The 15,638-nt window shown below is 68.5% G+C and overlaps 1 protein-coding gene across 2 annotated transcripts; it reads left to right on the plus strand.

Moving 5' to 3' along the window:
- The first annotated feature begins 3,052 nt into the window (after nucleotides 1-3,052).
- On the plus strand, nucleotides 3,053-7,687 carry LOC142403106 (dehydrogenase/reductase SDR family member 4-like). Of its 2 annotated transcripts, XM_075489267.1 has the most exons (8): nucleotides 3,053-3,210; nucleotides 3,982-4,159; nucleotides 4,895-4,996; nucleotides 5,093-5,163; nucleotides 5,263-5,314; nucleotides 6,816-6,950; nucleotides 7,391-7,446; nucleotides 7,537-7,687. In XM_075489267.1, the coding sequence occupies exons 1-8, from the start codon at nucleotides 3,092-3,094 to the stop codon at nucleotides 7,649-7,651; spliced, it is 828 nt and encodes a 275-aa protein (XP_075345382.1). In that variant the 5' UTR covers nucleotides 3,053-3,091; the 3' UTR covers nucleotides 7,652-7,687. The 2 variants fall into 2 exon arrangements, with proteins under 2 accessions (XP_075345382.1, XP_075345383.1); XM_075489268.1 differs by lacking the exon at nucleotides 7,391-7,446.
- The last annotated feature ends 7,951 nt before the right edge of the window (nucleotides 7,688-15,638 follow it).

The following is a 15,638-nucleotide window of genomic DNA, read 5'->3' on the forward strand; positions in this document are numbered from 1 at the left end:
TGCCCCACAGCCCCCTTCCCAACCGCCATATTGGTGGGGTCTGCACCCATGGCCGCCATCTTGGTGGGGTCTGCCCCATAGCCCCTGCTTCCCAGCCGCCATCTTGGGGGGGTCGGCCACATAGCCCCCCTTCCCAGTCGCCATCTTGGTAGGGTCTGCCCCACAGCCCCCTTCCCAGTCGCCATCTTGGGGGGGTCTGCCCCATAGCCCCCCTTCCCAGCCGCCCTCTTGGTGGGGTCTGCACCCCCCTCCCCACCTCCTGGCGCGGTGGCTCCGCCCCCCCCTCCCCGGCTCCTTGCACGGTGGCTCCGCCCCCCCCGCCTCCTGGCGCGGTGGCTCCGCCCCCCCTCCCCGCCTCCTTCCCAGTCGCTATCTTGGTGGGCTTGGCCCCATAGCCCCCCTCCCCGCCCCTTTAAACGATGGCTCCGCCCCCCTCCAGGCCCTTTAAGGGGTGGCTCCGCCCCCCCTCCCCACCTCCTGGCGCGGTGGCTCCGCCCCCCCTCCCCGGCTCCTTGCACGGTGGCTCCGCCCCCCCCGCCTCCTGGCGCCGTGGCTCCGCCCCCCTCCCCGGCTCCTTGCACGGTGGCTCCGCCCCCTCCCCCCCTTCTCGGGCGGTGGCTCCGCCCCGGCGTTTTCCCGCCCTTCCCAACGGCCGCGCTCGCGCTGCCCCTTCCCCTCAGGGCTTCCCGCCCTTCCCAACGGCCGTTCCCCCCCCGTCCCCTCACGGACCGAGGCGCGAAGGAGCCCCGGCACCGCCCCATAGCGCCCCCCCTTCCCAGCCGCCATCTTGGGGGGGTCTGCCCCATAGCCCCTGCTTCCCAGCCGCCATCTTGGTGGTGTCTGCACCCATGGCCGCCATATTGGTGGGGTCCGCCCCATAGCCCCCCTTCCGAGTCGCCATCTTGGTGGGGTCTGCCCCATAGCCCCCCTTCCCAGCCGCCATCTTGGGGGGGTCGGCCCCATAGCCCTCCTTCCCAGTCGCCTTCTTGGTAGGGTCTGCCCCATATCCCCCCCTTCCCAGCCGCCCTCTTGGTGGGGTCTGCACCCCCCTCCCCACCTCCTGGCGCGGTGGCTCCGCCCCTCCTCCCCGGCTCCTTGCACGGTGGCTCCACCCCCCCGCCTCCTGGCGCGGTGGCTCCGCCCCCTCTCCCCGCCTCCTTCCCAGTCGCTATCTTGGTGGGCTCGGCCCCATAGCCCCCCTCCCCGCCCCTTTAATCGATGGCTCCGCCCCCCTCCCCGGCTCCTTGCACGGTGGCTCCGCCCCCTCCCCCCCTCCTCGGGCGGTGGCTCCGCCCCGCCGGCTTCCCGCCCTTCCCAACGGCCGCGCTCGCGCTGCCCCTTCCCCTCAGGGCTTCCCGCCCTTCCCAACGGCCGTTCCCCCCCCGTCCCGTCACGGACCGAGGCGCGAAGGAGCCCCGGCACCGCCCCACCAAGATGGCGACTGGGAAGGGGGGGCTATGGGGCCGACCCCACCAAGATGGCGGCTGGGAAGGGGGGTATATTGGGCAGACCTCACCAGGATGGCGACTGGGAAGGGGGGGCTATGGGGCAGACCCCACCAAGATGGCGGCTGAGAAGGGGGGGCTATGGGGCAGACCCCACCAAGATGGCGGCAAACCATCCCAAGATGGCGGCCATGGGTGCAGACCCCACCAAGATGGCGGCTGGGAAGGGGGGACCCTATAGGGTGCTATAGGGGACCCTATTAAGTGCTCCCCCTCCCCCGGTAGTTTGGGGCTCCCGGGACGCGACCCCGGTGATGGGCGGGGCCGCGCCGGCCCGAACGGAGCCGAGTGGAGCCGAGCGGAGCCGAACGAACGGAGCCGAGCGGAGCCGAACGGAGCCGAACGAACGGAGCCGAACGGAGCCGAACGAACGGAGCCGAGCGGAGCCGAGCGGAGCCGAACGAACGGAGCCGAACGGAGCCGAACGAACGGAGCCGAGCGGAGCCGAGCGGAGCCGAACGAACGGAGCCGAACGGAGCCGAGCGGAGCCGAACGAACGGAGCCGAGCTGAGCCGAACGGAGCCGAGTGGAGCCGAGCGGAGCCGAACGAACGGAGCCGAGCGGAGCCGAACGGAGCCGAACGAACGGAGCCGAGCGGAGCCGAGCGGAGTTGAACGAACGGAGCCGAACGGAGCCGAACGAACGGAGCCGAGCGGAGCCGAACGAACGGAGCCGAGCGGAGCCGAGCGGAGCCGAACGAACGGAGCCGAACGGAGCCGAACGAACGGAGCCGAGCGGAGCCGAGCGGAGCCGAACGAACGGAGCCGAGCGGAGCCGAGCGGAGCCGAACGCGCTCGAGTCGGGAGCCGAACCCGGACGACTCCGTGCCGGGGCCGAACCCGCCCGAAGGGCCCCGAGCGGGGCCGAGCGAGGGCCGAGAGGAGTCAGAACCTCCCAGTACCTCCCAGTATACCCAGTAGCCCCCCAGTATTTCCCAGTACTCTCCTAGTGCCCTCCCAGTACCCCCAGCTACCCCCCCCACTACCCCCCGGTGTCTCCCAGCACCCCTTAATACCCACCAGTACCCGCTAGCACCTGCCCAGTACCTCCCAGTTCCTCCCCAGGACCTCCCAGTTCCCTCCCAGTACCCTCCCGGTCCCCCCCAGTACCTTCCAGTTCCCTCCCAGTACCCTCCCGGTCCCCCCCAGTGCCTCCCAGTCCCCCCCAGTACCCTCCTGGTCCCTCCCAGTCCCCCCCAGTCCCCTCCCAGTTCCCCCCCAGTCCCTCCCAGTATCCCCCAGTCCCTCCCAGTTCCCCCCCAGTGCCTCCCAGTACCCTCCCAGTCCCCCCCAGTACCCTCCTGGTCCCTCCCAGTCCCCCCCAGTCCCTCCCAGTTCCCCCCCAGTACCTCCCAGTCCCCCCCAGTCCCTCCCAGTTCCCCCCCAGTACCTCCCAGTCCCTCCCAGTCCCCCCCAGTCCCCCCCAGTCCCCTCCATCCTCCCGCCTACCCCCCCCCCCGGCTCCTCCCATCGCCGCCGTCCCCCCCAGTCCCCCCCAGTCCCCCCCCCAGTCCCTCCCAGTGCCTCCCTCCCGGGGCAGGGGCCGTAGGGCAGGATCCGTGGGGCAGGGGCCGTGGGGCAGGGGCGATGTGGGGCGCCGTGGGGCGGGCGGGGGGCAGCGGCCTGCGCTCGGCGGCCGGGGGGAGCCCCCTGCCCGGGGGGCCGCTGGCCGGGAAGGTGGCGGTGGTGACGGCCGGCACCCAGGGGTGAGTGTGGGCCCCACGGCGACCCACGGCGACCCACGGCCGCCCCACGGCCACCCAACGGCCACCCCACGGCGACCCACGGCCACCCCGCAGCCACCCCCCGGGACCCACGGCCACCCACTGGGACCCCCAGCGCCCCACAGAGCCCCATAGCCGCCCCATAGCCCCCCCATAGCCCCCCGTGACCCCCATGTCCCCACAGCCCCGGTCACCCCCCAGCCCCCCCCCAGCCCCATAGCACCCCTAGAGCCCTCCACCCCATAGCCCCCCATGACCCTTGTGTCCCCATAGCCTCCCCAGCCCCACAGACCCCCATAGCTGCCCCATAGCCCCCCCATAGCCCCCCCGTGACCACATGACCCCCATGTCCCCCAGCACCCCTATAGCCCCCCACCCCATAGCCCCCCATAGCCTCCCCCAGCCCCATAGCACCCCTAGAGCCCCCCACCCCATAGCCCCCCATGACCCCCATCACCCCACAGACCCCCCTCATAGCCCCCCATAGCCCCAGCCCCACAGCCCCCCCATAGCCCCCCCACCCTATAGACCCCCATAGCCCCCCTCACCCCATAGCCCCCCCGACCCCCATGACCCTATAGGCCCCCCCAACCCCCACCGCCCCATAGCCCCCCCCATAGCCCTCCATAGCCCCTGCCCAGCCCCATAGCACCCCTATAGCCCCCCACCCTATAGCGCCCCATGACCCCATAGCCCCCTGTCACCCCATAGCCCCCCATAGCCCCCCATGACCCCCTGCCCCCTGCCCCCCAGGATCGGGCTGGCGGTGGCCGCGGGGCTGGCGGGGGCGGGGGCGCGGGTGGTGCTGAGCTCCCGCCGGGCCCCACACGTGGAGGCCGCCGTGGGGCAGCTGCGGGCCCAGGGGCTGGAGGTCAGCGGGGTCGTCTGCCATGTGGGGCAGCCCCACAGCCGCCAAGGCCTCATCCAGAAGGTGAGGGGGCCTGGGGGGGGGGGCGGACGCCTGGGTCCCTGAGGGGTGGGGGGGCTATGGGGCGCAGTGGGGCACAGTGGGGCTCTGGGGGTCCCATGGGGTTATGGGGAGCAATGGGGCACGGGGGTTATGGGGGTCCCATGGGGCTATGGGGTGGAAAGGGGCACTGGGGCTATGGGGGTCCCATGGGGCTATGGGGCACAGTGGGGCCACGGGGGTCCCATAGGGTTATGGGGCGCGATGGGGCACAGTGGGGCCACGGGGGTCCCATAGGGTTATGGGGAGCAGGGGGGCACTGGGGTTATGGGTGTCCCGTGGGGCTATGGGGCACAGTGGGGCCACGGGGGTCCCATGCAGTTATGGGGCGCGATGGGGCACAGTGGGGCCATGGGGGTCCCATAGGGTTATGGGGAGCAGGGGGGCACTGGGGTTATGGGGCACAGTGGGGCTATGGGGCACAGTGAGGTCCCACGGGGCTACGGGGTGCAATGGGCCCATGCAGTTATGGGGCGCGATGGGGCACTGGGGCTATGGGGGTCCCGTGGGGCTATGGGGCGCAACGGGGCCACGGGGGTCCCATGCAGTTATGGGGCGCAGTGGGGCACCGTCCTTAGGTGGCCGCCGCGGGGCGGCGGTTCACGGGCCGCCGGGCGGCTATGGGGCTCCCTTGAGGTTATGGGGCGGACGTGGGGGTGGGGGACCGTGGGGTGGCCCCACACGTGTGGGTCCCGCCAGGCCCTGGAGACCTACGGGGGCATCGACATCCTGGTCTCCAACGCCGCCGTCAACCCCGTCTTCGGCCCCGCCCTCGACGCCGACGAGGCCGCCTGGGAGAAGGTGTGGCCACGCCCCCTTAGCCACGCCCCCTTTCCCCTCGGCCACGCCCACCCAGCCCCACCCATCTTTAACCCCACCCCCCCACGCCCCCCAAAGATCTTCCAGGTCAACGTGACGGCGGCGGCCATGTTGATCAAGCTGGTGGTGCCCCACATGGAGAAGAGGGGGTGAGTGGGCGGGGCTTAGGGGCGGGGCGGGGCGTGGCGGGGCGTGGTCGGCTCGGACACGCCCGCCCGCGTCATCGTGCTCCTCCCTCCACCGCGCAGGGGCGGGGCCATCGTGGTGGTGTCGTCGGTGGCCGGGTACCTGCCCTTCCCGGTGAGGGGGGGGGGGGGATCCGTGTGACGTCAGGGGGGGGGGGTGGGGGGGGGACCCATCCTACGTCACGGGGGGGGGGGGGGGGGGCGATGGTGGACGGGGGGTGGGATCCATCCGACGTCACGGTGGGACGATGGGGGTGGGACAATGGTGGAGGGGTGATGGTGGGATGGTGGTGGGATGGTGGTGGGAATCCATCCCACGTTGTGGTGGGATGGGTGGTGGGACGGGTGGTGGGCTCCATCCCATCTCATGAGGGGTTTGATGGTGGGACGGGTGGTGGGAATCCATCCCACGTCATGGTGGGACGGGTGGTGGGGTGATGGTGGTGGGACGGGTGGTGGGACGGGTGGTGGGGTGATGGTGATGGTGGTGGGATGGGGATGGGTGGTGGGAATCCATCCTACGTCACGGTGGGACGGGTGGTGGGACAATGGTGGGGTCCATCCACATGATGGGACGGGTGGTGGGATGATGGTGGGATCCATCTGACATCACGGTGGGACAATGGTGGTGGTGATGGGGGTGGGGTGATGGTGGGACGGGTGGTGGGAATCCATCCCACATCATGGTGGGACGGGTGGTGGGGTGATGGTGGTGGGACGGGTGGTGGGACGGGTGGTGGGCTCCATCCCATCTCACGAGGGGTTTGATGGTGGGACGGGTGGTGGGAATCCATCCTACATCGTGGGATGGGTGGTGGGGTGATGGTGATGATGGTGGGATGGGGATGGGTGGTGGGAATCCATCCTACGTCACGGTGGGACGGGTGGTGGGACGGGTGGTGGGCTCCATCCACATGATGGGACGGGTGGTGGGATGATGGTGGGATCCATCTGACATCACGGTGGGACAATGGTGGTGGTGATGGGGGTGGGGTGATGGTGGGACGGGTGGTGGGAATCCATCCCACGTCATGGTGGGATGGGTGGTGGGGTGATGGTGGTGGGACGGGTGGTGGGCTCCATCCCATCTCATGAGGGGTTTGATGGTGGGACGGGTGGTGGGAATCTATCCCACGTCATGGTGGGACGGGTGGTGGGGTGATGGTGGTGGGGTGATGGTGGTGGGACGGGTGGTGGGACGGGTGGTGGGGTGATGGTGATGGTGGTGGGATGGGGATGGGTGGTGGGAATCCATCCTACGTCACGGTGGGACGGGTGGTGGGACAATGGTGGGGTCCATCCACATGATGGGACGGGTGGTGGGATGATGGTGGGATCCATCTGACATCACGGTGGGACAATGGTGGTGGTGATGGGGGTGGGGTGATGGTGGGACGGGTGGTGGGAATCCATCCCACATCATGGTGGGACGGGTGGTGGGGTGATGGTGGTGGGACGGGTGGTGGGCTCCATCCCCATGACGGGACGGGCGGTGGGGTGAAGGTGGTGATGGTGGGAATCCATCCCACGTCGTGGCGGGGCGACGTCGGTGGCGGGTGGCGGGGTGACGCTGACGCCGCTGACGCCGCCGACGCCGCCGGCGGGGGCGGTGCCAGGCGCTGGGTCCCTACAGCGTCAGCAAGGCGGCGCTGCTGGGGCTGGTGAAGGCGCTGGCCCCCGAGCTCCGCGCCCGCCGCGTCCGCCTCAACGCCGTCGCCCCCGGCCTCGTCCGCACCCGCTTCAGCGCTGCCGTGAGGGGCGGGGCCTGGGGGGGGGGGCGGGGTCTGAAGGGGGGGGGCGTGGCCTGAGGGGGAGGGGCGGGGCCGATGGGACCGGTGGCTCGGGCGGGGCGGCCGGGCAGGCCCCTCATGGTGGAGCGCCGTGGGGTGGGTGTGGCCTGGAGGTGGGTGGAGCCTAGGGAGGGCGTGGCTCGGACGTGGGGTGGAGTCTGCAGGGGGTGCGGCGTGGGGGGGGGTGTGGTCTTGGGGTGGGCGGGGCTTCAAGGGGGCGGGGCCCGGAGGTGGACACACCTCAAAGGGGGGTGGGGGGGTGTTGGGGGGGGGGGGGAGAGCGGGAACGTCAAGGGGTGGGCGTGGCCTGGGAGGGTGTGCCTGGCGGTGGGCGGGGCCTGGAGGAGGGGGAGAGGGGGCGTGGCGGTGGGCGGGGCCATGACCACGCCCTCCTCCCGCAGCTCTGGGAGGACGAAGCCACCCGGCAGCGGGTGATGTCCTCCATGGGCATCGAGAGGTGGGTGACCCCCGATGACCCCGGCGTGACCCCCGGGTGACCCCGGCGTGACCCCGGGGTGACCCCTGACCCCTCCCCTCCCCCCCCCAGGCTGGGGACGCCGTCGGACGTGGCCGAGGTCGTGACCTTCCTCTGCTCCCCCGCCGCCGCCTACGTGGTGGGCGAGACCGTGGTGGTGGCCGGGGGGGCCCCCTCCCGCCTATAGCGACCCATAGCGACCCATAGCGACCCATAGGGGACCCATAGGTGACCTATAGGGGGCCTATAGGGGACCCGTGGGCCTATGGGGCGCCCGGGGCCCGAGAGATTTCTGTAGGGGACGTGGGGGTCTATGGGGGGGGGGGGGGGGGGCTTTGGGGGGGTCTATAGGGGACGCTGGGGGCTATAGGGGGGGTCTATAGGGGACACTGGGGTCTATACGGGGGTGTTGGGCTCCCTATAGGGGACATCAAGGTCTATAGGGCGGGTTAGGGGGTCTATAGGGGACGCTGGGGTCTATAGGGGAGTTTTGGGGTCCCTATAGGGGATACTGGCACCTATAGGGGGGGTTGGGGGGGCCTATAGGGGACACTGGGGGCTATAGGGGGCTTTGGGGGGTCTATAGGGGACACTGGGGGCTATAGGGGGGTTCGGGGGGTGTCTATAGGGGACGCTGGTATCTATAGGGGGGGTTGGGGGGGGCTTATAGGGGGGTTTACGGGGTGTCTATAGGGGACGTCGGGGTCTATGGGGGGGCTTTGGGGGGGTTTATAGGGGAAACCGGGGTCTATATGGGGTTTAGGGGGGTCTATAGGAGACACCGGGGTCTATAGGGGGTTTGGGGGGGCTCTATAAGGGGGTTTAGGAGGTGTCTATAGGGGACACTGGCACCTATGGGGGGGGTGGGGGGGCCTATAGGGGACGCTGGGGTCTATAGGGGGGTGTTGGGGTCCCTATAGGGGACATTGGGGTCTATAGGGCGGGTTAGGGGGTCTATAGGGGACGCTGGGGTCTATAGGGGGCTTAGGGGGGCTCTACCGGGGCCCTATAGGGGAGGCGGGGGGCGGGGGGGGGGGGAGCACGGGGCGAGTTTGGGGCCGTTTTGGGCCGTTTTGGGCCGCGGAGCCCCAATAAAGCCCGGGGGAACCACGGCACCGACATGGCGGCTGCGCGGGGGGCGGCCATCTTGGGTCAACAACATGGCGGCCTCCATGGGGGCGGCCATCTTGGGGTGTCGGGCGGCCATCTTGGGTCAAGAACATGGCGGCCTCCATTGGGGCGGCCATCTTGGGGCGTTGGGTGGCCATCTTGGGTCAACAACATGGCGGACCTTATGGGGGCGGCCATCTTAGATGGGGGGGCGGCCATCTTGGGGTGCCGGCATGGCGTCTTCCATTGGGGCGGCCATCTTGGGGCATTGGGCAGCCATCTTGGGTCAACAAAATGGCAACCTCCATTGGGGCGGCCATCTTGGGGCGTTGGGCGGCCATCTTGGGGTGCCAACATGGCAACCTCCATCAGCGCGGCCATCTTGGGGCGTTGGGCGGCCATCTTGGGGCACCAGCATGGCAGATCCCATCGGGAACGGCCATCTTGGGGCGTTGGGCGGCCATCTTGGGGCGCCAGCACGGCACCCACCCCGGGGCGGCCATCTTGGCCCTCCCCACCACGTCCCCGCCGGCACGGGCGGCCATCTCGTCGGCGCGTCCCTCGGGAGGCGGGGCGGCGGCGCGAGGCGGGAGGCGGGGGCGGGGTGCGGGGGGGCTTTATTGGGGGTGGGGCGGGGGCTCCTCCCCCCCCCCCTCCCGCTCCCGCTCCTCCTCCTCCTCCTCCTCGTCCTCCAGCCCCTCCAGGCGCCCCGCCGCCCGCAGCAGCCGGTAGTACCGCGGGCGGTGCCGCGCCAGGAAGACGCTCAGTTTCCCGGGGACGCGGCGCTGGGGCTCCGCACCTGGGGTCACGGGGTCACGGGGTCGCCGGGGTCACGGGGTCGCCGAGGGCATCGGGGCAGAAGAAAGACACGGGGGTCACGGGGGGGGGGGGATGACAATGGCTTCTCCCCACACCCCTCCCGTGTGCCCCCATATTCCCACGCCCCCCACATCCCCGTGACCCCCATCTCCCGCCATCACCCCCCATCCCTGTGACCCCCAAGTACCCCCCCATCTCCCCCTGACACCCCACATCCCCGTGACCCCCATCTCCCCACAACAGCCCCCATCCCAGTGACCCCCCCACCCCCATCTCCCCCCTGACACCCCCCATCCCCGTGACCCCCCCACCCCCCATCGCCCCCCGTCCCCGTGACCCCCATCTCCCCCCCGTCACCCCCCGTCCCCGTGACCCCCCCATCGCCCCCCGTCCCCGTGACCCCCATCTCCCCCCATCTCCCTCCATCCCCGTGACCCCCATCTCCCCCCCATCGCCCCCCATCCCCATGACCCCCCCACCCCCATCTCCCCCCGTCCCCGTGACCCCCATCTCCCCCCATCCCCGTGACCCCCATCTCCCCCGACACCCCCCATCCCTGTGACCCCCCCACCCCCCATCGCCCCCCATCCCCGTGACCCCCATCTCCCCCCATCTCCCCCCGCCGCCCCCCGCCGCCGCGCCCCCCCCGCTCACCCAGGGCCCTGCACAGCCCCTCCACGCGTCTCCGGGCGGCCGCCACCTCCCGGGGTGCCCCCACCACCTCCTCCACCTCCCCCAGCCCGTACCCGAAATCCGCCTGGTCCAGCTCCACCCGCAGCCCCCCCAGCCGGGCGCTGCGCCGGCGGGTGACGAAGGACGCCGTGGGGCGCAGCCCCAGAGGGCCCAGGGCCGCCCCCACGCCGCCCCCCGGCGCCGAGGGGACCCCCAGCAGGCGGATCAGCTCCGCCAGCACCCCCGCGTCGCCCCACACCTCCCGGTACGCCGTGCTGGCGCCGGGGCTGGGGGGCGGCGGCGGGGGGCTGCGGGGCCCGGGGGGGCTCGGGGGGGCTATGGGGCGGGGGGTCGTGGCGGGGGGGCTAGGGGGGTCCGGGGGGGCGGGGGGTTCGGGGCCGGCACGGGGCTGTGGGGGGCTGCGGGGCGGTTTGGGGGTGCTATGGGGCAGTTCAGGGCTGCCGGGGGGCTCGGGGGTGCTGGGGGCCGCTGGGGGGGGGCTATGGGGCGGCTCAGGGATGCTGTGGGGCGGCTCAGAGCTGCTATGGGGCGGCTCAGGGCTGCTATGGGGCAGCTCAGGGCTGCTGTGGGGCGGCCGGGGGCTGCTCCCGGCCGTTTCGGGGGGGGTCTGGGCGGCTCGAGCGTCTCTATGGGTCTCGGTGGTGCCGTGGGGCAGGCGTGGGTCGCCGTGGGGCAGCTTGAGCTGCCAGCCCTGTCCCTGGCGGTGCCGCAGCCAGACGTCGGCTCGGCCCAGGGGGGCCCCGGGGCCGTCGAAGTAGCAGTCACGGAAAGGGGGGATGTGGGGCAGCCCCACGGCGCCCAGGGCCGCCAGCGCCGCCTCCGTCCCCGGCCCCACGGCGAACTTCACCTCCACCTCGATGGGGCCGGATGAGGAGGCTGGGGGGGGGGGGATGTGGGGGTCAGGGGGGGCCCAGCATCCCCAGAGGGACCCCCACTGCCCCACAGAGACCCCAATGCCCCACAGAACCCCCAGTGCCCCATAGAGCCCCCCACTGCCCCACAGAGACCCCCCACTGCCCCACAGAGACCCCAATGCCCCACAGAGACCCCAATGCCCCACAGAACCCCGAGTGCCCCATAGAGGCCCCCACTGCCCCACAGAGACCCCCCAGTGCTCATAGAGCCCCCCACTGCCCCATAGAGCCCCCCACTGCCCCATAGAGCTCCTCAATGCCCCCTGCTGCCCCATAGCACCCCATAAAGCTCCCCACTGCCCCACAGAGACCCCAATGCCCCATAGAACCTCCCCAGTCCCCCACAGAGCCTCCCACTGCCCCATAGCACCCCATAGTGACCCCACAGCACAGCATAGCACCCTATAGAGCCCCACAGCACCCCACAGAGCCCCATACGGCCCCATAGCACCCTATAGAGCCCCATAGCACCCCATAGAGCCCCATAGTGACTCCATAGCACCCCATAGGGCCCCATAGCGACCCCATAGCACCCTATAGAGCCCCACAGCACCCCATAGTGACCCTACAGCACAGCATAGCACCCTATAGAGCCCCATAGGGCCCCACAGAGCCCCATACGGCCCCATAGCACCCTATAGAGCCCCATAGGGTCCCACAGAGCCCCATAGCACCCCATAGAGCCCCAGAGTGACTCCATAGCACCCCATAGAGCCCCATACGGCCCCATAGCACCCCATAGAGCCCCATAGCGACCCCACAGCCCCCTATAGAGCCCCATAGCCCCCTATAGAGCCCCATAGCACCCCATAGTGACCCCATAGCACCCCACACAGCCCCAAAGCACCCCACAGAGCCCCATACGGCCCCATAGCACCCCATAGAGCCCCATAGCACCCCATAGCGACCCCACAGCACCCTATAGAGCCCCATAGCCCCCTATAGAGCCCCATAGCACCCCATAGTGACTCCACAGCACAGCATAGCACCCTATAGAGCCCCATAGCACCCCACAGAGCCCCATACGGCCCCATAGCACCCCATAGAACCCCATAGCACCCTATAGAGCCCCATAGGGCCCCACAGAGCCCTATAGCACCCCGTAGAGCCCCATAGCACCCCATAGTGACTCCATAGCACCCCATAGGGCCCCATAGTGACCCCACAGCACCCTATAGAGCCCCATAGCCCCCTATAGAGCCCCATAGCACCCCATAGCGACCCCACAGCACCCTATAGAGCCCCATAGGGACCTATAGCCCCCTATAGAGCCCCATAGGGCCCCACAGAGCCCCATAGGGCCCCATAGCACCCTGTAGAGCCCCATAGCACCCCATAGTGACCCCACAGCCCCCTATAGAGCCCCATAGTGACCCCATAGAGCCCCACAGCACCCCACAGAGCCCCATACGGCCCCATAGCACCCCATAGAGCCCCATAGCACCCCATAGCGACCCCACAGCCCCCTATAGAGCCCCATAGCCCCCTATAGAGCCCCATAGTGACCCCATAGCACCCCACAGAGCCCCACAGCGCCCCATACGGCCCCATAGCGACCCCACAGCACCCCACAGGGCCCCATAGGGACCTATAGCCCCCTATAGAGCCCCACAGGGCCCCACGGCATCCCATAATGCCCCGCGGCACCTTCCTCCCCGGGGGGGGCGGTCTCCATGGCGACGCGGAGCACCGGGCGGCGGGGGGGGCAGGGGCAGAGGGCGAGCGGCCGCAAGGGATTGTGGGAGGCGGCGCCCGCGGCATGACGGGATCGGGGTGGGGCGGGGCGTGTGGGCGGGGCGGGGCGTGTGGGCGGGGCGTCCCGGCGGGGGCGGGGCCTGGGTCGGCACTGGGGGATACGGAGAGTTACTGGGGGGTACTGGGAGATACTGGGGGGTACTGGGACATACTGGGGGGTAGTGGGAGATACTGGAACATACTGGGACATACTGGGGGGTACTGGGAGATACTGGGACATACTGGGAGATACTGGGAGGTACTGGGGATACTGGGACATACTGGGGGGTACTGGGGATACTGGGGGATACTGGGACATACTGGAACATACTGGGGGGTACTGGGACATACTGGAACATACTGGGGATACTGGGACATACTGGGAGGTACTGGGACATACTGGGGATACTGGGACATACTGCAACATACTGGGGGGTACTGGGAGATACTGGGACATACTGGGGATACTGGGACATACTGGGAGGTACTGGGAGATACTGGGGATACTGGGACATACTGGAACATACTGGGGGGTACTGGGACATACTGGGGATACTGGGACATACTGCAACATACTGGGGGGTACTGGGAGATACTGGGACATACTGGGGATACTGGGACATACTGGGAGGTACTGGGAGATACTGGGGATACTGGGACATACTGCAACATACTGGGGGGTACTGGGACATACTGGGGATACTGGGATATACTGGGAGGTACTGGGACATACTGGGGGGTACTGGGAGATACTGGAACATACTGGGGATACTGGGACATACTGGGAGGTACTGGGGATACTGGGACATACTGGGGATACTGGGAGATACTGGAACATACTGGGGATACTGGGAGATACTGGGAGATACTGGGGATACTGGCACATACTGGGACATACTGGGAGGTACTGGGGGGATACTGGGACATACTGGAACATACTGGGGATACTGGGAGATACTGGGGATACTGGGACATACTGGGAGGTACTGGGAGATACTGGGACATACTGGGGATACTGGGAGGTACTGGGAGATACTGGGGATACTGGGAGATACTGGAACATACTGGGGGGTACTGGGAGATACTGGGACATACTGGGGATACTGGGAGATAGTGGGAGGTACTGGGAGATACTGGGGATACTGGGACATACTGGGGGGTACTGGGAGATACTGGAATATACTGGGGATACTGGGAGATACTGGGAGGTACTGGGAGATACTGGGGATACTGGGACGTACTGGGGGGATACTGGGACATACTGGGAGGTACTGGGAGATAATGGGAGGTACTGGGGGTACTGGGAGATACTGGGACGTACTGGGGGGTACTGGGAGATACTGGGGAATACCAGGAGATATTAGGGGGTACTGGGAGGCACTGGGAGCTACTCGGGGGGTACTGGGGAGCACTAGGGGGATACTGGGAGGTACTGGGGCGCACTGGGAAGAAACTGGGATGTACTGGGAGGGAACTGGGGGGCACCGGGAGGGAACCGGAAGGCACTGGGATGTACTGGGAGGGTAGTGGGGGACACTAGGATATACTGGGAGGGAACTGGGATGTACTGGGAGGGTAGTGGGGGACACTAGGATATACTGGGAGGGAACTGGGATGTACTGGGAGGGTAGTGGGGGACACTAGGATATACTGGGAAGGAACTGGGATGTACTGGGAGGGTAGTGGGGGACACTAGGATATACTGGGAGGGAACTGGGATGTACTGGGAGGGTAGTGGGGGACACTAGGATATACTGGGAGGGAACTGGGATGTACTGGGAGGGTACTGGGGGACACTAGGATATACTGGGAGGGAACTGGGATGTACTGGGAGGGTAGTGGGGGACACTAGGATATACTGGGAGGGAACTGGGATGTACTGGGAGGGTAGTGGGGGACACTAGGATATACTGGGAGGGAACTGGGATGTACTGGGAGGGTAGTGGGGGACACTAGGATATACTGGGAGGGAACTGGGATGTACTGGGAGGGTAGTGGGGGACACTAGGATATACTGGGAGGGAACTGGGATGTACTGGGAGGGTAGTGGGGGACACTAGGATATACTGGGAAGGAACTGGGATGTACTGGGAGGGTAGTGGGGGACACTAGGATATACTGGGAGGGAACTGGGATGTACTGGGAGGGTAGTGGGGGACACTAGGATATACTGGGAGGGAACTGGGATGTACTGGGGAGGCACTGGGAGGGAACTGGGGGCCACTGGGATAGATTGGGAGTGAACTGGGAGGGCCACCACCGACCGCCCCAGCCCCTCCCCCTCCCGGGCCCCGCCCTCCCCCAGGCCCCGCCCCCGCCGAGGCCCCGCCCCCCGCCCCCGCACCCCACACTGTCCCCGGTGCCCCCCCGCCCCCACAGAGCACGCTCGCACCCCAACCCCCCCGGGACCAAACGTGGCCACCACGGGCAACGTCGGGGCCACCAGCACGGGCAACGTGACCACCATGGGCAATGTGACCACCACGGGCAACGTTGGGGCCACCAGCATGGGCAACGTGACCACCATGGGCAACGTCGGGGCCACCAGCATGGGCAACGTGACCACCATGGGCAACGTGGCCACCATGGGCAATGTGACCACCACGGGCAACATTGGGGCTACCAGCACGGGCAACGTGGCCACCGTGGGCAACACTGGGGCCACCAGCACAGGCAACGTGGCCACCATGGGCAATGTCACCACCATGGGCAATGTGACCACCATGGGCAACGTTGGGGCCACCAGCATGGGCAACGTTGGGGCTACCAGCATGGGCAACGTGACCACCATGGGCAACGTGACCACCATGGGCAACATTGGGGCTACCACCATGGGCAACGTGGCCACTGTGGGCAACGTTGGGGCTACCAGCATGGGCAACATGGCCACCGTGGCCACCATGG

Source organism: Mycteria americana, unplaced genomic scaffold (genome assembly GCF_035582795.1).
Source record: "Mycteria americana isolate JAX WOST 10 ecotype Jacksonville Zoo and Gardens unplaced genomic scaffold, USCA_MyAme_1.0 Scaffold_107, whole genome shotgun sequence".
NCBI classification, from domain to species: domain Eukaryota; kingdom Metazoa; phylum Chordata; class Aves; order Ciconiiformes; family Ciconiidae; genus Mycteria; species Mycteria americana.